Here is a 20996-nt window from a genome sequence, read left to right on the forward strand (position 1 = left end):
AAGCTGACACTATAGCAATGTCAAACGTGTTCATTTAAGAAAAAGCCACACACGTTTTACTCCTTGTAGCATGTAACGGTACCCAAAAGGAGGAGTTTCTTTGCATCGAGGTTTATGCAAAGAGCTCACGTAATTATATCGTTGCTTTTTGGTGAAGTAATTGAGTGTTCCGTCTGTACGACTGGTCTATGAATGCACCCCGCTTCAATGGCAGAACGCGGATGAACTTAAAGACATCAAATGAAAATAATTCTTTCTAAAAATTAAAATTGACTGACGCAAACGTGAGTTCTTCATGTTTTTATTGAAAACAACATAGTGCTGACGCCGTGCGGCATCGGTTTTTCGCTTTCCAAACAAGGCGTGCGCGCTCCCGCGACAGCAGCGGCAGGGCAGTGTAACTACAACGTAAAGACGAGTTTGGATTTCTCCGAAATCACGTGACACTAATTGGTTGTTCATTGCAAAAGAGATTCAAGATTCAAGAGTTTTTTTATTCGCCATGTTTGAGCGTGCCAAACAAGGAATTTGACTTCGGTAAATCACAGCCTCTGTTCAACATTTAGGTGACTAACAACAACACTCAGGACATGTGAAAACCACTTGAATATACTTTCGCTTCGCCGCCATACTGGATGTGGAAAAGCGGAGTGCCAGGTGAAATATTCAGTTTGTTTGAGGTGCTTTTTAGCAATTTCAGTGTTGTCTTATGAGACCTGCTTATTACTCGCACTGATGCTCATCTCGTTATCTCGGTGGTCCGGCTCATCAGCTGTGACGCAATAAAAATACCCCGAAATTAAAACTAACAGTGTACGTCATTCCCAAAAGAGCTATTGACATTTTCACCACCACTGGCCAGACGATTAGTTTCAAATTAGTCTTTCATATTTTACTAAATTGCCTAGAAGTATCTCGTGAGAGTGTCTGGGTGGACATCTGATGTTGGGCGTGTCGCTTTAAGGGCTGAGCTTCTTGTCGCACGGGTTTCTCAGCATTTTTGACTGTTGAACTATAAATAATCACAAGATGAATCAAGTAGTGTGTTGAACCTTGAAAGATAAGTGATAAATGACCATATTAACTGCTCTTCTTTTCTCCACCAGTGACATGATCCTCTAAGCGAGCCGAGGTTCCAGGAGAAAGAAAAAAATTGTGACTACAGAAGGAGCAACGAATTAAAGTATGGAAACAAATTCACCTCTACAACGTGTTAATCTTATGTTGTTGCTACTTATGTGTATAATTCTTGACTTGGTGTAATTTGAGGGAAACATGTCAAAAACGAGTTATTAACACTTGTCATCTGGTTTAAATGATATGACAATTGTATTGGCCTCATGTAATAACTTATTTTGATCTCCCTTCGGTTTTCTCTTATGTACAATATTTTTGCATACTTCCTGTAAACGGAAGGTGTCGCTTTTCTTTTGCGTACTTGCAGGCGAGAGTGAAAGCGAAAGTATAAAGGCAGACAGACACGATACGGTTGCGCAGCTGCTTTTCTCTGAAAGGACAAGAAAAAGAAAACGAAGAGAAGAACAAGAAGCAGCAGCAAGGAGCGCAACAACCATGACGAATTTCTGGTCCATTTCTAATGTCTTTCTGCTTTCCTGCTTGGTCCAAGGTATCCGACACAAAACTCTACATACATTTAAAATGCTTAAAATATGTTTCGTCAAAAAAAAAAAAAAATGTGCCGAACGATGCTCAAGACAATGTTACGCTTTTATTACTAACATCGGACACTCGTATGAAACGTTTTGAACTACAAGGTCATTTTCGTTTAAGTTTTTCAGGGAATTTGGTGCATACGCCCCCCGTGGCTAAAGCGCGTTACAACAACAGTACTGTAGCTTGCTGTTGAGAAAAATATAAGAAATTGAAAGTAAATGTCATTTTTGCTATTGATTAAATTTTACTCAATGACACAGTGACGTCTATTGAGTCCGTGTGTTGCACTGTTTGTGTCCTTCTCGCAGCCTGCCACAGCCACTCCTGTCCTGGGCTGGAGTGCTGGTATATGAACGAGAAGCCATCTGGAGGTCTAGCGGCGCCCCCAAGCCAGGTGAAGTCGCTGCTTCGCATCAAGACGAAAGGCCACCGCACAGCCAGCCTCGAAGATTTGACCGATCCCAGTATCCTGAGAGTCTACACTGTCGCCGGTCTGTTGGCGTGTGCAATTATTACCCTAGTTACAAAATAACCTCATGTCAATACCTAAAAACGGATGATTGAATCGCCGCTTGTGACCTCCAGATCCGGTGGCGACTTTGTGTCACCGCTCGCGCAAAAGTTCAACCCGCAAGCCTCATTGTGAGCTCAGCCGGTTCCAGCCGCAGTACTCCGCCATCTCGTGGGCCTCCACCCTCTCAGATGAGCTCAGCCCTATATACCTGCAAGCCGACTGGTTTTCTGCCACTGTCCAGGACCTGGACGAACGACGCGGCACGGCCAGCATCATGCGTGCCCCCACGGGAACCAACGAGCTGGACGGTAACCACCGTGGATTTGAGTAGCTCTCCTCGCTCTGAGAAGTTCTAATGTTCCTTCTTTGCCGTTTCCCTCCTTAGTGGTCCTCAGCGTGACTACCACAACGGTGGTGCAGTCCAGACTCGGTGAGCCGGTACTGCTGCAATGCCAGTTCTGGGCCAACCCCGAATCTCCCCTGTATGGATCGGGCTTTGCCGTGGAGTGGCGCTACCAGTCCCACGGCAGCGGACGACTGCTTCTGGCCTATGATGGAAAATCGGACCGGCTATTTGACTCCCCGGAGGAAGGCGTGAAAATGGACTTTGAGGATCTGCACCAAAATGGCAACGCCTCCCTGGTGCTGCAGGAAGCCCAAGTGCACCACTCCGGAATGTACATTTGCATGGTGTACCTGCCACATCTTCTCGCTCAGGTCACCATTCATCTGGAGGTTGCAGGTGGGTTGTGAAAAATGCAATCAAAGCTGGAATAGAATTTTGACATTTGATTGCAACATTTTTGCCTTGCTTCTAGAACCTCCTTCCCTATCCATCCACCCATCCCCGTTGCCCCTTACCGCTCCGGGCCAGACTCTGACGGTCCACTGTGAGGCCTCAGGTTTCGCCCCCCATTCCCTGGAGCTGAGCTGGGACTTGAAAGACGCCGATGGCAAGACCAGATCGTTGGGATCCGGTCACCTTACGGGCCACAAGCAGGCCTGGGACGGCACCTACAGCCAAGGCACCCGGCTTGAGCTCAACACGTCTGATCCGGAGCTGGGCCGCGGAGGGGAGCTCATCTGCGTCGCCGAACATCCCGGCGGTACACGTCGTGCCAGCGTGGCACTCAGAGTCATCGGTAATCTGAGGGGATGTTTTCTATCCTACCACATAAATGCTGATTTGTCAGCCTGTTTCAAACGCAGTACTAATGACTTTTGACCTTTCAGGCTTCAGCACACCATCCATGGAGGACTCCATGGTGATGATGGCCGTGGCCCTTGTGCTCTACGGCCTCATCAAGTTCATCTCTTGGCTCTTCCTCCCCTCAGGTGACCCAACATTCGTGAAGCTAATGTGCTTGTCGGCCGATGTATTGCTGTTGATGTTTCGCCACTGCACCTTTGAATCAACTGCAAATAGCAATCAAATCAAATAGCTTTTATTAGTAGTTTAATCGCAAATATTTTAGAAATGGACGGGTCACACTTGTTTTGGACACTTTAGACAATTTGTAAATAGTGAAGTGTGAATACTGCACTGCAAGCATTTACGCCAAAGTGAATGTCTTTTATTTTTGTCTGTAGGTCCAGCTGAGGCAGTGGAAACAGAAAAGGTAAGTTTGTCTGTCAAATTTAATGTTTTATCAATAGATGACCTCTTAACTTTTCACTTCTGCAGAAAGAGAATTGAAGAGACTTACCCGCCTTGTCACCCAACACTGAAGAATCCATATATCCATCATTTTAACAAATTTGACTTTTTACTTGTTACTCATTAATTTTATTGTGACAACCTGCAAGACTTGTTTTGTAAATACAATGTTTTCTCATCTTTTAACTCCCTCCATACAATAATTATCAATGTTTCGGGTTGTGTATGTTCTTTTTAAATTACAACCATATTAAAACAAGGAATAAAGGTGTGTTTTAGTTACCAGGTTTATTTATTTGACACATTATATGTTTGTTGATGTTAATATAGGTTATTATTTATGTCCTATAAAAATGAACCAAGTTACTTAGTATCAAGTTCACATCAGGCAATGCTTCATGAGATATTGAAGATTATTTGCAATTTTACAGCAGATTTTCCTGCAATTTATAAATGTAAACGATTTAGCAAGAAACATGTAGACACTTTATTTACATGCAGACTGCTCTCCGAACCACATAGTGGCGCTAGTGAGCCAATTTCACAATGTGCCAACCGCCCGTAGAAAACGTTTCCAATGGTCTCTACATTTTTTTGATAAAATGTTTTGATGGACACAAACAGTACGACGCTATATCATCCTGTCAGATATCGTGGTCTCTTACATGTGCTTATTTTGTACCTAGGTCCAATTATTATTATGTTTTAAAATCCTAGCAAGTTTGTCCAGATTTTATTATTCAGCGTGAAGTCGCGCGCTAAATAGGGTGCTAATGCTAACGTAAGCTAACGAGGATTGGTACACTGGACAATGCCGGGTGGGAGTCGATGTTCTGTCTAGCGCGTCATCTCAGCCTAACTAACAGGTTGGTATACATCACGAGTGTTGTATATATAATTTTAGGTCATAGTGTTAAAAGGTATCATTTTGCACGACGTGTGTCCTGTTGTGTGGCGTTCAAAAGTTCGTCCTTTTACTCCGACTTAACAGCTTTATAGTGCTCAAACTACGCCTCAGACATTTTGAAAGCAATAAAGAAATCCCAGAATGCTCAACTTCTCTGCGGAAATTTTAGAATGCACCACTTGTGTAAAGATTTATACTCGTTATTCAATTTTGAAGATGGTGGCGACTATGGAAGCTAGTTTGGTGTTTGGAATCTAAATCTTTATTGGCATCTTTCTGAACCTCCCGAATTCCACTATGGAGTGGTTAACTCCAAGCAGAACAATAAAAGATCACCACATCCACTAAGATAAATATTTTTTTACATGGCGTTAATTCACAATATATAGATACAATAAGAAAATATAACGAAATGCACAAGAGTAAACGCTTGTCGGTGGATGCAAGAAACCTGGAATAGACCCCGAGCTCTGTGAGACAACTGTTTGCACGTATGTGTTACGTTGCACTTCCTCTCTATATTTTTTGTCTCTCAATGAAGACTCTCCCGACATGGCAGACGTCATCATCATGGATGAAGACGACGTCCCTCGGCCGTCGCCCCGACGAGTACCGCTGTCCACCAAGACCCACATCACCCAGTCGCCTTTCGTTTCGTCCATCAATAAGCAGCACGTTCTGCAGGCGGAAAATGAGAAGTTGTTCTCTGAGGTGATGACACTGTCTCCCTGCAAACACTTCTTTCAGAACATTGGCGCAATCTTAATGTGTTTTGGTTTGTGACATGGCATTGTGCAAGTGTACCTAATTGAAGATGAACTCTTTACGTACTCTGATGTTTGTCTTGTTTCCTGCCTCCCTTCAGTTTGTGGAGCACGTCGTGACTGAGACGGAGGACTGTCCTCAGGTGTTGGAATACCTAAAGAGCAACTACGCCAAAGCCCGTAGTGATTATCTGTCATCAGTGGAGTTTCGTAACAGCTTGGGCCGATGCTTGACCCGGCTGGAGGCCAACCGTTCCAGGGCTTTTGTCTACATCTATGAACTGTGCATGGTGCTCAAGCAGCACAAAGACAGAAGCAAGAAGAACACAGCAAACCCCTCTACCTCCACATCGGCTTGTCTTGCGGCTACCTCATCAAAAAGTGAAAGCAAGACAAAGAGCGTGCCAGAACATGGAGGGAACCCATCGACGGAAGACGAGAAGCCCTCCACGTCAGGCTTTCAGGAAATCCAGCAAAAAGCAGAGAAAAGGGCCAGCAGGGCCTCCAGGAAGCAGGTTAGTCTCCCAATGTGTGCCCCGATGAAAATTTACTACTAGAAATTGTTTCAAGTGTTGATAACCTCGACTGTTCTCACCAATATTTTCCATTTGCGCTGTGCTTGGCCTGCAGATCGCGTATCTGGAGAACATGCTGAAGATCTACGACAACGAGATCTGCCGCCTGCAGCGCACCGAACTCTCCCTGGACGACCTGGATGCCGAGGACTCTATGTACATTCAGGAGCACAAACTCAAACGCAAGGTTGGCCCGCCTCTCGTCCAGGGTGCTCCCGTCCCGCCAGGCTGCGCCACTCACACCTCTCTCGGTTTCAGATGATGAAGATCTACAATAAGCTGTGCGAGTTGAAGGAGTGCAGCCCGCTGACGGGCCGAATCCTTGAGCGCAAAATCCTCTACAACGACCCCAAGTATCCCGAGATCAGCAAGAGGGTCCGTCGTTGACAATGACGTACGTCATGATCGTTCATCAGCGGCGCCGCCTTATCAGTGTTCATGTGGTCCCTTCAGATCCAGCGTTACATCAACAAACCTGATGTCTGCATGAACCCGCCTGACTACCAGGACATCCTCCAGCAAGTCCAGCTGGCCAACAAACGACACAACCTGCATCTGAGCGGAAAGGAGTTGGAGCGTATCGCCCGCAAGGCCTTTACCGAAACCGGCAGCCAAATCCAGCAGAGGCGCCATCACGACCTGCTCTACGACTTTGGCTGCCAACTCACCAGCGAATACAAGCCCGGTAAGAGCCGCCTCGCCTCGGCTACGAAAATCACAGCATTCCAAATTCGGCCTTCATCTCCAAAGACAACGACCCGGCGCTGAAAGACTCCACGCTGCACCGGAGGCTACGGGACAACCACGAACTGGGTCTGAACCGCCTGGAGGATGTCATCAACAAATACTCGGTCCTGCAGGACAACACGGATAAGAAGGACAGAGAGCAGAACGGTGAAGAGGTTCGAGGTCGCCGTGGACATCGACCGCATCATCCCGGTCGTTTATCTCATTTATTATCTCGCTGGATGTGAAAGCAGGAGGAGGAGGAAGATGAGGATGAAGAGGACGTGTCATCAGAAGCAGACATTGAAGAAGAGATTCAAGCCAGCAGCCAGCAAGGTGGACCAGGTCTGAACCGGTGACATGCCATCTCAATACCTAGGCCATTGAAATTGTATTTTTTTTAATTAATTAGATGATTTAAATGAATTAATTTGATAAATACATTGTTGTTAAATTAAGCAAATAAGGAAAAATGGTAAAAAAAAAGTCTTCAAAACTAAACGCCTGCTCCTGTCAGATGATGACGACGAAGATGACGGCAACGAGGCGGAGAAAATGAGCGACCACGCCAACGAGGATGGGCTGCCGACAGAAAACGTCACTGTGGCTGCAGCGCCGAATGACAACGAGGCTGTCACCAGTGGGCTCCACTCCGACGCCAGCATGCCGGGCTTCTCGCCGCTGTCAGATGACGTGTCCGCTAGCAACAGCCCCAGGCAATCGGAGCCCACCCAGCCCGACGACGGTGCCGCCTCATCAGAGGATCCCCCCCATCTTGCCAGTCAGGCCACCAGCAAGCACAGGTATGTTATCCTAATTTTATTAAAATCGTTATGCTCAAAACCACGTGTAGCATTTTAAACATTTGCTCTAAGAAGTGATCTTGGAGTGCATCATGTGTCAAGTTAAGCGACTGGTGTTCCCCCCAGCATCGGCACAGACCCCCCAGCAGCCACCAACGGGGCATCTTTACGTCCGCCGCTAGAGATGACGTGCCACTCGCCCATCACCAACGGCACCTCGCCGCCTGTTGCCTTCACGCCTGACCGCAGACTGAGCAGGAGCCGCAAGAGGAAAATGCTGGACACTACTCCCAAGCGGAATCACATTGACGCCAACGACAGGTAACCAAGGGGACAAACATGGGCTACTTTTTTTTGTTGTTGAAAATAATTGTAAAGAATTTTTGGGAGAAAAAATAATTCAATCACAATATCAAGGGAGAAAATAATCGCAGTTAGATGAGTTTTTCCAAATTATTGTCATGGAACCCTCCAGAGAGGCGGAGATACCGCTGGACATGGGCGTCATCTGCGCCTCCCCGGCGCAGACTATCGAGGCCTCCGACTGCCAGCTGGTCACCAGCTCGCAGTCGCCTTCCCCCAAGAAGATCAAAGTAAGACATGGACCATCCTTCCCTGCCACGTTTGGTGCCCCCCTTTATCACACACTAACCCGTCTGTCTTGTCTTCCTTCCCCTTCCAGGTCAGCGTGGCCACCCAGTGCGACCCCTTGGAGATCATCGAACTGTCTGACTCGGAATGACCGAGGCTGTCGACTCCAAAATTCGTCTCTATCTACTGTGAGAACAACTTCCACTCAGGACACCAAGGGGGCGCTGGAACGCCAGTCTGTTTACATTTTTTATATCTTCCTAAAATTGAGTGAGGTACTTTGGTTGAACCTCATGTTGCAGCATATGTTTTGACATGCCCACAGCCCATCCCTCTCTGTCTACATATTACTTGAGGGCACCTTCAATGCTGTAAGCTACACTGAGTTCTGCGCTGATCACGTTTAGCTTTTAGAAAGTGTCAGTGGTCCAGAGAGTGTTGGACATTTTGAGTCCTTGCCATGTTATTTTCATATTTTGGAGAAGATGAACTTTTTCAAAAAAATTTTTGGGGGGGGATGACTAGTCACCATATCTACTTAAATTGAATTTGTTTTTCTTTTATAATGGCTATCCAAATAAAGCTTACTCAATACACAGAGAGAGAATTTATTGCTATAAGAAAGCTATTCACATTTGCATCATTATAGAAAACTAGTTTTATTTTAAGTCAACGTGCTCTTCAGTCAATATATATATGTGTGTATGTATATATGTGTAAATGTATGTGTGTGTAAGTGCCATGAACCAAATTAACAAGAGCATGGACAATGCAGACGCGCACGCACAGTCGAGATATATATAGAGAGAGACAAATATTCATACACCGGAAGACACCGTATTGACGTTGGAATTATTGTCAAGTGCATTTGGCTACAGTAACTCGGTTTATTTTAGCGATCGTCAAAATAAAGTCACAAACGCGCCCTTCACGCATTATTGAGATCCCCATCTTACAAAATCTTACTTTTAATCAAAAAGGTCTTTGTTTTGGTAAACTGAAGGGCTCACGTTTGAAATAAATACTTTTAAATGTGTCCGATCGCATTTGTTTTATTTTCGAAGTGGATCGTTATGTGGCTTATTTTGAAAGAATCGAGCGGAATTACACATGTTCTCTATCAAACTTGACGCTGTCGGCCAGCTCGAGGGTGAAAAAAAGCGAAGGGAAAAAGGAATATCCGAGGGCCAAGAGAGGCGGATTTGGATAAACTTTCCCAACTGTCCCGACCCGAAGAAGCTTCGGGCGGCTGACGGATAGTCCATTTCACCGGTAATTACCCCCGGAGTCATTTATCGCTTCTTAACCGACTGTCGAAAAGCGCCGTCGTCGTCCCAGCGGCCGGAAGTCTGCATGAAGCTTCGTCTCCCTGGCGAGGCGACGACGGCGTAGACGGTTTTTTTTTTCTCCCCCTGCCTGCCTTCGTTTTTTTTTTTTTTTTTTTTTTTTTTTTAATACGACACTTTTTTTCTCTTTTTTTTATGTTCTGTCGGCGCGATGAACAGCAAGTAGCCAAGTGAGCCAGCCAGCGTGTTTACATTTAGCCAGCAAAGCACACGAATGGCCCGGCCTCCACGTAGCTTTAGCGAACAAAAGGAGAAAATTAATGGAGGCAAGTTAGCCTCTTTAGCTTAGCATAGCCTAGCCTCACTCTCCGATACAGCCAAGTAAAGCATGCTAACCATTGTGGGTGCTTTGTAAAGTTCTTTAGTTGGCAAGGACGTCGAATCAACCGGTTTCCTCATTAAACTAAGATAATTATGTATAATATTTCACCAACTAGTGCTAATATTTGACGAGGACGTGGCTCGAGACGTTTCATTAGTTTTAAAAATTTAATAATATTGCAGATAGACTGAACTGGCTGCTTGTTTATTCTATTTGGAGCAGACAGAAACACGTTTGATTAGCTTGGTTTAGTCCCATGCCTTTTGTTGTCTAGTGGTTATCAATCATACTCGTATTCAGGTACCACCATTATGACAAACATTATTATTATTATTTTGCATTGTAGCAATGAACCAACAGTGACAACCTAGTGATGATTGTATTAATTGACAGATATTTTATGTATCTGGACTATCAACATAGTGCCAACTATTGTGAAGGAGGGCTTACTCGATACATATATTTTTTGCCTTAAATATTGGTGGCTGTTGTCTGCAGCCCCTAAGTACCCGATACCTTCCGAAAAAGGCCGGTATCGGTACTCGCCAACCTATAATCCCTTAAAATAGTACATACTCACATGCATATTTGTATTAGTATTCAGTACAAAGCTTTTATGAAATCTAAATAATAAAATAGATTGCTGCTACTTTGTGGGTTTGCGTCTCATGCGGGGGATTCTGGAACATAAGAGGCCAAGGGGTAGAGGTGTTTTCTAAGTGTGCTGCTTTTCAATTCCAGAAATAATGGACGAATCCCATTTCAACTCGTCCTACTTTTGGTCTCCCGTCCCCACTGTACAAGGACAGGTAGAGACAACCTCATTGTTGGCCTTGTCTTGAATGCACATGGTGTCGTGGCATGTTTCTTCCGTGTCCCGGGATTCCTTGCCGTTTTATATCCATACCGACGCTTCCGCTCCGCCACGCACGCCACCCTCGCGTCAGTCATGTGACTTCTTTTGACGGTTCCGCCAGTCACATGATCACTCCTGTCTAGGGTTGCAAAGGGGGGGGGGGGATTTCCATGGGAAGTTGAGGGGTGGGTTGGCAATATTCAAAGTTGGAAACTTTTCTTGGGAATTATAGAAGGCTGATATAAACAACTGCCACATTCAAGCATGAATGTGAACATTTTGAGATGTGCTAAACAGGCATCTGTGCAAGTTCGAATACATTCCCAGCCCACGTGCGAGGGCAGTACATAATGGCTCCTTCACTCAATTAGGATTATTCCTATACATGTTTTTCTCGATTATAGTTAACATTTCTATTTCCAGCCTGATGTTAGTTCAGTAAATTCCCATGGGAAGTTTCCAACTTTGAAAATTCATGGGATTTTGCAACCCTACTTGTGTCCCTCTGCTCTCATTTCTCAAAGCTGTCCTCACATTTTTTTGCTTCTTCTTTGCATCTCACCTTTTTTTTTATTGTTCTCTTTTCCATCTCCTTGCTTTTCCCATACATCATCCTCATGTTTTGCCTCGCCCGCTTCCTCCAATTGCACCCTCAATGCCCCATCCTTCAATTTTCCTCCCGTCACCCAACCCCACCCCCTCCTCTTTGTCGCAACCGCTAGATCGAGAGCGCCATGTTCCTGAACAAAACCAAGGAGCAGCTCGGCGCCGAGAAGCCCGCCGCGCCGGCTTTCCCGCACTCGTCCGCGTCCTCCGCACCGCACTACCCCACGGCGGTGCTCGCCATCCCTGGCTCGGGGGAGGCGGGGGCCGGGCTGCGAGTCGTCACCAAACAGGAGGGAGGAAGCTCGGCGGGGGGACCTGGAGGAGGAGCAAGCGCGTCCATGCACGTGCACCAGTCGCACACTTCGCAGAACGTCACTGTCGTGCCTGTTCCCTCCACGGGAATCATGACCGCAGGTGAGGGGCTGTATCAACAGGTACACGCAGAGGCAGTGCGCAACACCGAGCAGTTTCGAGCGTGGTGCCCTGTCGACATTCAAAGAGCATCAAAACGTAGTTAACCTAATGTGTTAATATTAAATGCAGTCTGTTTTTGTTTTCTCAGCGGGTCTGGTCATCACCACCCCCCAAGGCACGCTGGTGCCCACCGCCTCCACGCAGTCTTTCGTAGCTGGGCCTCACTCGGCCACCACCATGATCGTGTCCGCAGTGCACCCCTCAAACGCAGGTGAGGTTGCGCAAGAGCGTAAAATATTGCTCGTATAGACGGCGAGCTGACGTTTGTGTCTGCAGATAAGAAGAACGACATGGCCGGCCCCCCCGCTGTCGTCATGTCCACGCCGGGAAAGCGAGGCAGGAAGAGCAAGCAGGCGATGGGCAGAACAAGCAGCATCCTTCCGCCAGGAAGCGACGCGCTGATATTGGCGCACCTGGCTGCCACAGGGCAGGTGCGTTTCTTTAGTTTGGGCCTTCTGTTGACTCAATCGCCCCAGGGCGCCCTGGGTGGTCGGTCTCATGTAGCCGATATTGCTGAAGTTCTTTGTTTCCTCTCCAGCATCATTCTGCCGATCCTTACGACCTCTCCAACGATGAGGACGACCACTCCAGTAAAGAGGGTCCCAAATCCTACAGGTCGGGGGGGGGGGTTTGGACAGTTTGAGCAAATAGAACGTGAGGCCTTGAAAGTTGTCTCACTCCTCCTCTTGGCCCTCCAAGGTGTCGCATGTGCGCGGTGACGTTCTTCAGCAAGTCGGACATGCAGATACACGCCAAGTCGCACACGGAGGCCAAGCCCCACAAGTGCCCCCACTGTTCCAAGTCGTTTGCCAACTCCAGCTACCTGTCGCAGCACATCCGCATCCACAGCGGGGCCAAGCCCTACAGCTGCACCTACTGCCAGAAAGCCTTCAGGCAGCTCAGCCACCTGCAGCAGCACACACGGTACTGGTTGCCCTCAACTTATTTGCAAGTTTTCATTTTTATCTGATCTCCTACATTGCGGCTGTGTCTGGGTGGTATCCTTCACGCTAGTGGATAGGGAGTGATTCCAAACAGAGACTGAGAGACAGAGACAGAGAGAGAGCGAGAGAAGCCTGACTGTGCTTGCTTCTGTTGCACTTTGGTGTTTTCCTCAGTCGGACACAGCGCAAACGAGCACAAACCATCACTTGAACGCATGATTTGCTCTTGAGTTCACTGTGAAGTTGGGTCATGCTCCAGCCTAAAGATCTCTCGCTCTGTTTCCCTCTCTCTTTTCTCTCTCTCTCTGTTTGTGTTTCTCCGGGTCCATCCCCCGCCTCCCTCCCACCTGCCCCACCCACCCCGACCCCTCCCCGCCGCCTCAGCAACCACACTGAGGCCAAGCCCCACAAGTGCCCTCACTGCTCCAAGTCGTTTGCCAACTCCAGCTACCTGTCGCAGCACATCCGCATCCACAACGGGGCCAAGCCCTACAGCTGCACCTACTGCCAGAAAACCTTCAGGCAGCTCAGCCACCTGCAGCAGCACACACGGTACTGGACTGGACCGGGCTGGGGCGTGTCGGCGGTGGAAACAAACGCAGGAGAAGGACGCAGGAAGGTGTTCTTTGTGAAGTGTGATTCCACTCAGGATTTGTACTGTGTCTTTCAGGATTCACACGGGCGACCGGCCGTACAAGTGTAACCATCCGGGCTGCGAGAAAGCTTTCACTCAGCTCTCCAACCTCCAGGTACTCACCAACGTCGTCGCTTAGACCAAAATTTTCAACAAGAACTTTAAAGGTAAAGCTTCTAAGAGCATCTCCAAACGGCATGATGTTCCGTTGACTGCAGCTGCTCAAAACTAATGACAAATTTGAGTTTGGCTTCCCTTTTTGAATGTGACACCGCACTCTCTGTTCGCAGTCTCACCGTCGGCAGCACAACAAGGACAAGCCGTTCAAGTGCCACAACTGTAACCGCGGTTACACGGATGCCGCCAGCCTGGAGGTGCACTTGTCCACGCACACGGTCAAACACGCCAAGCTCTTCTCCTGCGGCCTGTGCAACCGCTCCTACACATCGGTACGACTCACCAGAACAAAACACATCGACTTAGACGTGCCCACCGTTGTACGAGCCCTCGGCTTTTGCGTTGTCGGAAGCGCAAAATTTAAGGTGAAAAATGTGCTGTCCTCACGTTCTTTTCCTGTAGGAGACGTACCTGATGAAACACATGAGGAAGCACAACCCCGACACGCTAACGGCGGGCGAGCAGGCGCGAGGCTCCAGCGGCCGGGGGCGCGGACGCGGCCGGGGGCGAGGTCGAGGAGGTTCGCTCCAAGGCCAGGCCGGCCAGAACCCAAACGCCGGCAGCTACCAACAGCCCGGCGAGGGGGTCATCCCGTGCCCCTTTGATCTCCACCAGTACAAGACGGTGGCAGCCGGCGAAATCCAGTACAAACCCGGCACGGTGGCGGACCACAAAGACCTCTGCCTCACTGTGTCCACGTCCGCCATCCAGGTGGAGCACATCAACTCGTAGGAAACAAGATTTGACATCCCTGTATAAAGTCTTGGAAATGTAGTCTGGAAAATTCTCCAAGAGGACTTGCTTTTCTACCTGTGTGGCTCTCAAAGGGATTGATCAGGTTAAAAGGCACGCGGTGTTTCCACAACGAGGACGAAGCAGCTTTAATGCAGAGCCCGGCCCCGAGGTGTCCGATTTGTTTGCGGGGTGCCTCGCTCTTACCCGGATTTGAAGTGGCTTCTCAATCTCAGATGAGGTGAGAGGCTTTTCCTGAAATGCCGTCTCGAAGCGCCGAGTCGCGGCTGAGCCTCGTTTGTCTGGAGGAGCAGCTCGCTCGCCTATACAGACGCTACCTTATTTACAGCGACTCCCCAACCTGTTTTTGTGCTAGGGCACACCACCAAGCAAATGTCACAAATGTATACAGACTGAAATAACCATCTTATTTCAATTCGCGTGTTTAATCGATATATTGATATACTCGCAGGAAGACCTATTTTTTAAAATAGCAACAAGCCATGTAATGGAAGCACATTTAATTGTTGTGCCGGTCACTGTATATCATTGGCATAAGTATATATTAGATATTTGTAATTGATCAATTTTCAGACGAATGGATTGAATCGCCTTTGATACCAATAAAGACCCTATAAATGTATTAACAAAAACAAAAAGGGAGCATGAGACCAAAAATTATGAGTAAATCACAATTTCATCTAATAGTCTGCTCGACCCATCTCAGGGGTCACCGACATGTTTCCCACAGGGCCTGTTCTAGGAATTATTCATCGTGAAATGTCTTTTTTTCTTCACAATGCCACCCAAAAACAGAAAGCACCATTTGACACAGATTTGTGTCTCAGGTTTTTGTTCTAAATGAACAATTTTAATATATTTATTTCAATCAAGTATAGTTCAAGAGTCATTATTGTATTGCATGACCCAAACCATATTGTTCGTAGAGACATCCTAACGGCTGTCCAGGGATGGTGCCCGGACTGCATTCCTACCCACAAGCCCAAAATATTATAATATTTTATTCCAATGTATTACATACACACGGTGCAGCAACACACGTAAACAGAGCATCCAGCGATACTTTTCCCGGGGAGTACGTGCTCATACTTCTTGTGTTGGTATATTCAAATTTTGGGAACAGGACCGTCGCTATGTAGGGTAGCGTCTGTACTCGAGAGGCATTACCGTGTGCGAATCATGTCGTGGGACATTTAGCCGAATGCACTAAACCACACGGGGCTCACGAACTAAGCACTTGATGAAGCTTGTACTTCACCTACGTTTGTCAGCTGTACTTTTTTTTAATATGTTCATATTTTTCTACCAGCAGAGAAAATTGAGAGTGTGAATGTGGAGACAGTTTTTTTTCCCCCCCTAATAGAAGCATTAGTGACCCTCCATCGCAACATTTCGGCACCAGGTTGTTGGGAATAATGATTGTATGACAAAATGGCTGACAGGTACTGTTATTATTCATTGTTTATTTAGATTTTTTTGTGTGCATATGAATTTCATTACAACTGTATTGCAAATCTTATCTACACTATCAACCTAAAGGCATTATTATTATATGGCAGTATGCTGTACATAAGAGTTTTCTGTAAAAGGGAAGCATGTCCTGTGAAGTTTTTTTTTTAAAAAAGAAACAATTATAACAAACCACGTGAGCTTTGGAGCTTAACCCAAAAAAAGAAGTTGTATTAGTGATATTCACTCAAGTGATGTTTGGACTGGAATTATCAACAAACATTGAGAACATTGGGCAATATGAAATGACGGTAAATACAATTTGTGATATATTTGTGTTTGTCTCGACTTAACGCCACACATTTTCCTTCGTGTATACGTTGTCATTTTCATAGGAAAAATAATGACTTACAGTACTATTCAAGTCATGCTAACACATTATGGAGCTGTGCTACTCTTTAGCATAGTATGCTCATCTTATCAGACTGTTTATGAGAATAAAGTTGGCAAACTGATTTCATTTAAAATATTTGTTATTCATGCATTGCAGTTTGTCCGATGAAACGAGCATGATTTTCAATTTTGTGACAAGTAGAGGGGAAAGTAGTGTATTTAGTGTTTGTTTTCAAACTGCGTTTGAAACTGATCACATGGGCGGGGCCTGATTGGTTGACATCGACTGGGTGTCGTCATCGACTTTTTTAAGTTCTAGGAAACGAAACTCAACATAACGACATGCTAATTAGGTGGGGCACGTAGAGTAAATTCGTATAATAAATAATAATAATGTAAAAAACAGAGTTCGTTTGGTTTTGACTACAATCTTGTTTCCGCCCGCGCGGTGGATTCTGGATGTAAAAACAAGCCACAAAAAGAAAACTTGGAGGCGTGCTCTTGCGCGGACTCAACCAATCATGACAGTCCGTCTGCGGCGCCGCCAAACAATTACAGTTCAAATTTTAAACCGTCCAAGACTTTGAACGGGAAGGTTCTCGCCGCTCCGAGCATCTTCATTAAACTCATATTTCTTTTTCTTTTGTTGCCTAACAGCAGCTAGCAACCATAAAACGGCGTTTTGCTATAATTTGTGTTATTTCGAACGACGGTGATTCATGTCTAGACTGCCAGTCATGGCGAGCAAACGGGTGCTCGCCAGCTCTGAAAAATTCGAGGATACGCAGCCTGTTCAGGTAAGACATGAAGAAAAGATTGCACAAAATAATTTTTGGTGTCTTAAATTTAAGTTTATTTTGAAATGCTTATTTCCCCGTAGAAGAAGTTCCGCAAGGAGCCGCAGACCATCAGACCCCAAGCTGCTTCTACCGTCCTAGGCACCAGACGGCCACCCGTCACGGCCACCAGGGCGCCTGTTTGTAAGTTCACTCATGGCATTCTCACCAGCGACCTTTTTAGAATTTAAATCAACATAACAATCTAGTAGAATGCAAATCTCAAAGATCCTTGAAATGAAATCAAAGAGCTAAGAACTTTTAGCTGAAGTCGTAGTAGTAACTTGTAAGACCAAAACGTTTGTGAATAATAAATCAAAAGTGGTGTTCTTATATCTGTGCAGCCAGGCCGACGCGAGGTGTCGGAGCTGCGACGGTGGCCGGCGCCCCCTCCAGAGGTAAGAGGGAGTGAATTAAACATTAATTTGGTGCGGTGGCTGACTTTAAAGATTGATCATCTCCGTCAGGAGTCTTCAAAGCGCCCGTGGCGTCGACCGTAGCAAAGGGAGGCAAAATGACAGGAGGCGTGGCCCCTGCCGACCCCAAAGCAGGTCAATGGAACATCTTATTTTGACTCACAAAACGGGTCATTGTCACAATGTCATTATAGATTGTTACAAAAACTGTTGTTGGCCTCTGTCTGACAATTATGTGTCCCCATAGGTGCGCCCCCCCGCAGGCTCCCGTGGGACATGAAGGGCAAGGTCTCTGACATGAAAGGGAAACTCCAGGACTACCAGAGTAAGATGAAATCTGCCAACCTGGAGAAAGAGAACCTGAAGGGCTCCCTTGGGGAGTTGCAACTGAAGGCGGCTGACATGGAGAGGGACCTCAGGTACAGGACAGTATAGAGAGCTGGCATCTCATCTCATTCTAGGGCAGTTCTTCTTCGACAGTTCTTTGTCCAATAAAGCAATACCCCAATTTCTGTATTGAAAAAATACAAGAATTTAGATACAAATGGTCATATCCTGTATGTTCCTTGCACTTAAATGCATGGTTGCCTGTATTTTCAGTGAGACCCAGGAAAGGCTTCGGGTGCTCCTTGGCGTCCAGGATGATTTGGAAAGGGTCACCAGCGAAAAGAAGACTCTGCTGACTGAGCTCAGCAACCTGCAAGACAAACACCGAGTGATGGAGACGTTGCGGGACAGTCAAGAGACAGAGATCCAAACCCTCAAGGTAGTGGTTTTTTTTTTTTTTGCGGATGACTTTTTTTTTTTTTAAAGTTAAATCAACGCCTTGCGTTCTGCTGCAGATGAAGTTGTCGGTGCAGGATTCCACCCTGGCCCGTGTGCAGGCCAGCCTCCTGGCAGTCGAGGAGGAGGCGCGCTTGCTCAGAGAAACCACAGCCCGCCTGGAGGATGAGCTCCACGCGGGGGAGATGGAACGGCGGCGGCTCCATAATACGGTTCAGGAGCTCAAGGCAAGTCACTAAACTGTTCAGAGATTTTCATAGAATGAGAGTCCCTTCGCTCATTGTTCCCAAATTGCTCGCAGGGCAACATTCGAGTGTTTTGCAGAGTGCGTCCCCTAGTGGAGGGTGGCCTCAGCAATCACATCCAGCTGCCAGCCAAAGACAACAAGGCAATAACATTGGCGAAAACTGAAGAGGTAAGAGGGGCAGGCTCTAACGAGCCTTTAGGACACTTTTTCTGTAATGAGCTTTAGTTTTATAAAAGTGACATGTAGTAGTTTATTTTTTTTCATTTGATGAAAATGGTTTTAATTACTGAAAAAAAAAGTGAAAAAAAATGCTTACGTCTTCTCAGTCTCACACGGGCAAAAGCAGCGACACGCATAAGAACTACAACTTCAGTTTTGACCGCGTCTTTGGCCCCGAAGCGACCCAGCAGGAGGTAACGTACGCGAGAACGGCCACGAGCGCCAAAACTTATCGTGGCCGTTTCTGAAGACGTTTGCATCTCGGTGGCCGGCAGGTATTTGAAGAGATATCCCTGCTGGTGCAATCGGCGCTGGACGGCTACAACGTGTGCTGCTTCGCCTACGGCCAGACAGGAAGCGGCAAGACTTATACCATGGAGGGGGCCGAGGACCACAGTGCTCGTGGCATGATCCCCAGAGCTGTGCAGCAAATCTTTGCATCCACCCACAAGCTTGCCGCCCAAGGCTGGGAGGTTGGTTCTTTGCCATGACTGTGCCTTTGTGCCTATGCTTAGTTTAGATACCTTGTGCTCCTCTCCAGCCAGTTGGATTTTTGGTATTTTCTCCTCCCGGTAGTTCTCCTTTACGGCCAGCTTTGTGGAGATCTACAACGAGTGCCTGCGTGATCTGCTGTACACGGGCAAGGCCAGCAAGAGGCCAGAACACGAAATACGCAAGGACAACAGCAATAAAATGACCATCACCAACCTGACCTACCAGAAGGTTTCCAATGAGGACCAGGTACTGCACCCTTACCTGTCCAGTGGTTCTCAAAACTGGAGTCCTTGGTGGCGTTCTCTAGTTTGAGGAGCCCCGCGATAGTCCGTTAACAGTCTCTGCACACATAGCAAGATGCGAGCTTGCCTGAAGTGTGTCTGTCCCTCTAACCACCTCAGGTCCTGTGCTTGATCGCCTTGGCCAACCAGAACCGCTCCACGGCCCAGACTAACCAAAACGACCGCTCGTCCCGCTCGCATTCTGTCTTCCAGCTGGACATCGAGGGCACCAACGCGGGCAGGGATGTCAAATGCAACTGTGAGTGCTTGGTTCCTGGTAGTCATCGTCGCATGTCTGCATTGGTGTGCTAAGCTCAAATCCTTTTTAAATTTGAATATTTTTGCTTGTGTGCGCAGCCACTTTGTGTCTGGTGGACCTAGCAGGGAGCGAGCGGATGCTGAAGAGCCAGTCTCAGGGAGATCGTTTCAAAGAGATGACGGCCATCAACGGCTCGTTGTCCAACCTGGGCATCGTCATCACCGCACTGGCCAACAAGGTGAGGAAGCCTTCTGTGTTTGTTGTCGTCGCGACCATCTGTGCACTTGTCATTGTGTTTACGTTGACGTTTCACATGTGTTGTTTTGCAGGAGACCTTCATTCCTTACAGGAACTCCAAGCTGACTTACCTGCTGCAGGGCTGCCTGGGCGGAAACAGCAAAGCGTGGGTCCAATTTTTTTTTTCCTTTAACTTTCAACTGCACTCAAATCCACAGAAATACAAGATTGCAATAAAATGAAAAAACAAAACACGCATCACCCTTTTTATTTTATTTTTCAAATTTGAACCGTTGTCAACGACTGAGTCGCTTGTTTTCTCTTCAGTCTGATGTTCGTCAACATTGCACCCGAGCCGGATAGTTTTGGGGAAACGCTCAACTCTTTGAGGTTTGCCAGCAAGGTAAGCCTCGCCCATGCCTCATTTGTCACGTTTCATGACTTATTTCTGATGACGCGAGGTCTTTGCTTCTGTTGCCAGGTCAACGACTGCATGATTGGCACAGCCAGTGCAAACCGGAAGTAAATCGGTGGTGGCTTTCTCCACTCGTGTACATGGACACACATCTTTTAATTTCATTTAGATAAAGGTGCATTGCCCTTTTCATCATTTGGCCCTTTTGTAACTCATCAGCCATGATCACCATTGTACTATTTACAACATGATGTATGACTTTTTTTTTGTTTGTTTTGTTTGAAGTTTCAATATTGCATTATTCCTTTTTGAAATTAAATTGTGGGCGTCATACCTTTGCAAAATGTCCAGAATATTTGGCTCTTTTAAAATACAGCAAAGGTTAAGGTACATGTTAAATCCAGCTAATATGAAAGAACTGGACTCTGCTGTGATTAGGTTGTGCCTGCATATATTCATCTTCAGTGAAATTTAAGTATCAGGAAATAAAACTTTAAACTAAAAGTTATTTTTGAATGGATTTGATGCTTAAACCACAAGCGTAAAAGACTCGTTGACAAACTAATCAATTCAGCCTTTGTCAAAGTTTGCCACATCCAATATGGCGGTAGTGTCCGCTTAATATTCTAAGCTAATGGTTAGC

General features: G+C 46.6%; 4 protein-coding genes across 8 annotated transcripts; all 4 read left to right on the forward strand.

Moving 5' to 3' along the window:
* The first annotated feature begins 1009 nt into the window (after window positions 1-1009).
* LOC148380184 (tapasin-like) lies at window positions 1010-4127 on the forward strand. Its single transcript, XM_088365282.1, has 9 exons — window positions 1010-1183; window positions 1445-1627; window positions 1983-2165; window positions 2260-2496; window positions 2574-2930; window positions 3007-3330; window positions 3422-3523; window positions 3779-3807; window positions 3873-4127. Exons 2-9 carry the CDS (start codon window positions 1573-1575, stop codon window positions 3882-3884), a joined length of 1299 nt encoding a protein of 432 aa, XP_088221408.1. The 5' UTR covers window positions 1010-1183; window positions 1445-1572; the 3' UTR covers window positions 3885-4127.
* Window positions 4128-4380: 253 nt separating this feature from the next.
* On the forward strand, window positions 4381-8807 carry daxx (death-domain associated protein). Of its 2 annotated transcripts, none has more exons than XM_088365263.1 (12): window positions 4381-4711; window positions 5294-5463; window positions 5618-6031; window positions 6147-6278; window positions 6350-6466; window positions 6545-6776; window positions 6842-6993; window positions 7069-7162; window positions 7335-7620; window positions 7747-7941; window positions 8096-8213; window positions 8303-8807. In XM_088365263.1, exons 2-12 carry the CDS (start codon window positions 5305-5307, stop codon window positions 8360-8362), a joined length of 1959 nt encoding a protein of 652 aa, XP_088221389.1. In that variant the 5' UTR covers window positions 4381-4711; window positions 5294-5304; the 3' UTR covers window positions 8363-8807. The 2 variants fall into 2 exon arrangements, with proteins under 2 accessions (XP_088221389.1, XP_088221391.1); XM_088365265.1 differs by having other exon boundaries at window positions 7072-7162.
* A 524-nt stretch (window positions 8808-9331) lies between these two features.
* znf384a (zinc finger protein 384 a) lies at window positions 9332-16299 on the forward strand. 4 transcript variants are annotated; one of them, XM_088365277.1, is made up of 11 exons: window positions 9332-9483; window positions 10621-10688; window positions 11458-11755; window positions 11904-12026; window positions 12092-12246; window positions 12354-12430; window positions 12515-12739; window positions 13144-13311; window positions 13430-13508; window positions 13684-13842; window positions 13973-16299. In XM_088365277.1, the coding sequence occupies exons 2-11, from the start codon at window positions 10626-10628 to the stop codon at window positions 14300-14302; spliced, it is 1677 nt and encodes a 558-aa protein (XP_088221403.1). In that variant the 5' UTR covers window positions 9332-9483; window positions 10621-10625; the 3' UTR covers window positions 14303-16299. The 4 variants fall into 4 exon arrangements, with proteins under 4 accessions (XP_088221403.1, XP_088221407.1, XP_088221406.1 ...); XM_088365278.1 differs by lacking the exon at window positions 9332-9483 and adding an exon at window positions 9667-9727; XM_088365281.1 differs by lacking the exon at window positions 13144-13311.
* A 364-nt stretch (window positions 16300-16663) lies between these two features.
* On the forward strand, window positions 16664-20861 carry kifc1 (kinesin family member C1). The gene is made up of 16 exons (XM_088365854.1): window positions 16664-16962; window positions 17046-17145; window positions 17346-17399; window positions 17469-17552; window positions 17665-17836; window positions 18018-18183; window positions 18260-18427; window positions 18502-18615; window positions 18774-18860; window positions 18942-19139; window positions 19243-19407; window positions 19563-19701; window positions 19800-19939; window positions 20031-20104; window positions 20266-20341; window positions 20420-20861. Exons 1-16 carry the CDS (start codon window positions 16885-16887, stop codon window positions 20462-20464), a joined length of 1860 nt encoding a protein of 619 aa, XP_088221980.1. The 5' UTR covers window positions 16664-16884; the 3' UTR covers window positions 20465-20861.
* Window positions 20862-20996: the final 135 nt, after the last annotated feature.

This window comes from Syngnathus floridae, chromosome 21 (assembly GCF_059516105.1).
Source record: "Syngnathus floridae isolate MCC-2025c chromosome 21, RoL_Sflo_1.0, whole genome shotgun sequence".
Lineage (NCBI taxonomy): Eukaryota > Metazoa > Chordata > Actinopteri > Syngnathiformes > Syngnathidae > Syngnathus > Syngnathus floridae.

Coding starts and splice junctions, on each gene's coding strand:
- daxx (XM_088365263.1), top strand. CDS start 5,305: ATGGCAGACGTCATCATCATGGATGAAGACGACGTCCCTCGGCCGTCG. Junction 7,942..8,095: donor CACATTGACGCCAACGACAG/GTAACCAAGGGG, acceptor GGAACCCTCCAG/AGAGGCGGAGATACCGCTGG. Junction 8,214..8,302: donor CTTCCCCCAAGAAGATCAAA/GTAAGACATGGA, acceptor TTCCCCTTCCAG/GTCAGCGTGGCCACCCAGTG.
- LOC148380184 (XM_088365282.1), top strand. CDS start 1,573: ATGACGAATTTCTGGTCCATTTCTAATGTCTTTCTGCTTTCCTGCTTG. Junction 3,331..3,421: donor CGTGGCACTCAGAGTCATCG/GTAATCTGAGGG, acceptor TTGACCTTTCAG/GCTTCAGCACACCATCCATG. Junction 3,524..3,778: donor TTGGCTCTTCCTCCCCTCAG/GTGACCCAACAT, acceptor TTTTGTCTGTAG/GTCCAGCTGAGGCAGTGGAA.
- znf384a (XM_088365277.1), top strand. CDS start 10,626: ATGGACGAATCCCATTTCAACTCGTCCTACTTTTGGTCTCCCGTCCCC. Junction 12,740..13,143: donor CACCTGCAGCAGCACACACG/GTACTGGTTGCC, acceptor CCGCCGCCTCAG/CAACCACACTGAGGCCAAGC. Junction 13,312..13,429: donor CACCTGCAGCAGCACACACG/GTACTGGACTGG, acceptor TGTGTCTTTCAG/GATTCACACGGGCGACCGGC.
- kifc1 (XM_088365854.1), top strand. CDS start 16,885: ATGTCTAGACTGCCAGTCATGGCGAGCAAACGGGTGCTCGCCAGCTCT. Junction 18,428..18,501: donor ATACGGTTCAGGAGCTCAAG/GCAAGTCACTAA, acceptor AATTGCTCGCAG/GGCAACATTCGAGTGTTTTG. Junction 18,616..18,773: donor CATTGGCGAAAACTGAAGAG/GTAAGAGGGGCA, acceptor ACGTCTTCTCAG/TCTCACACGGGCAAAAGCAG.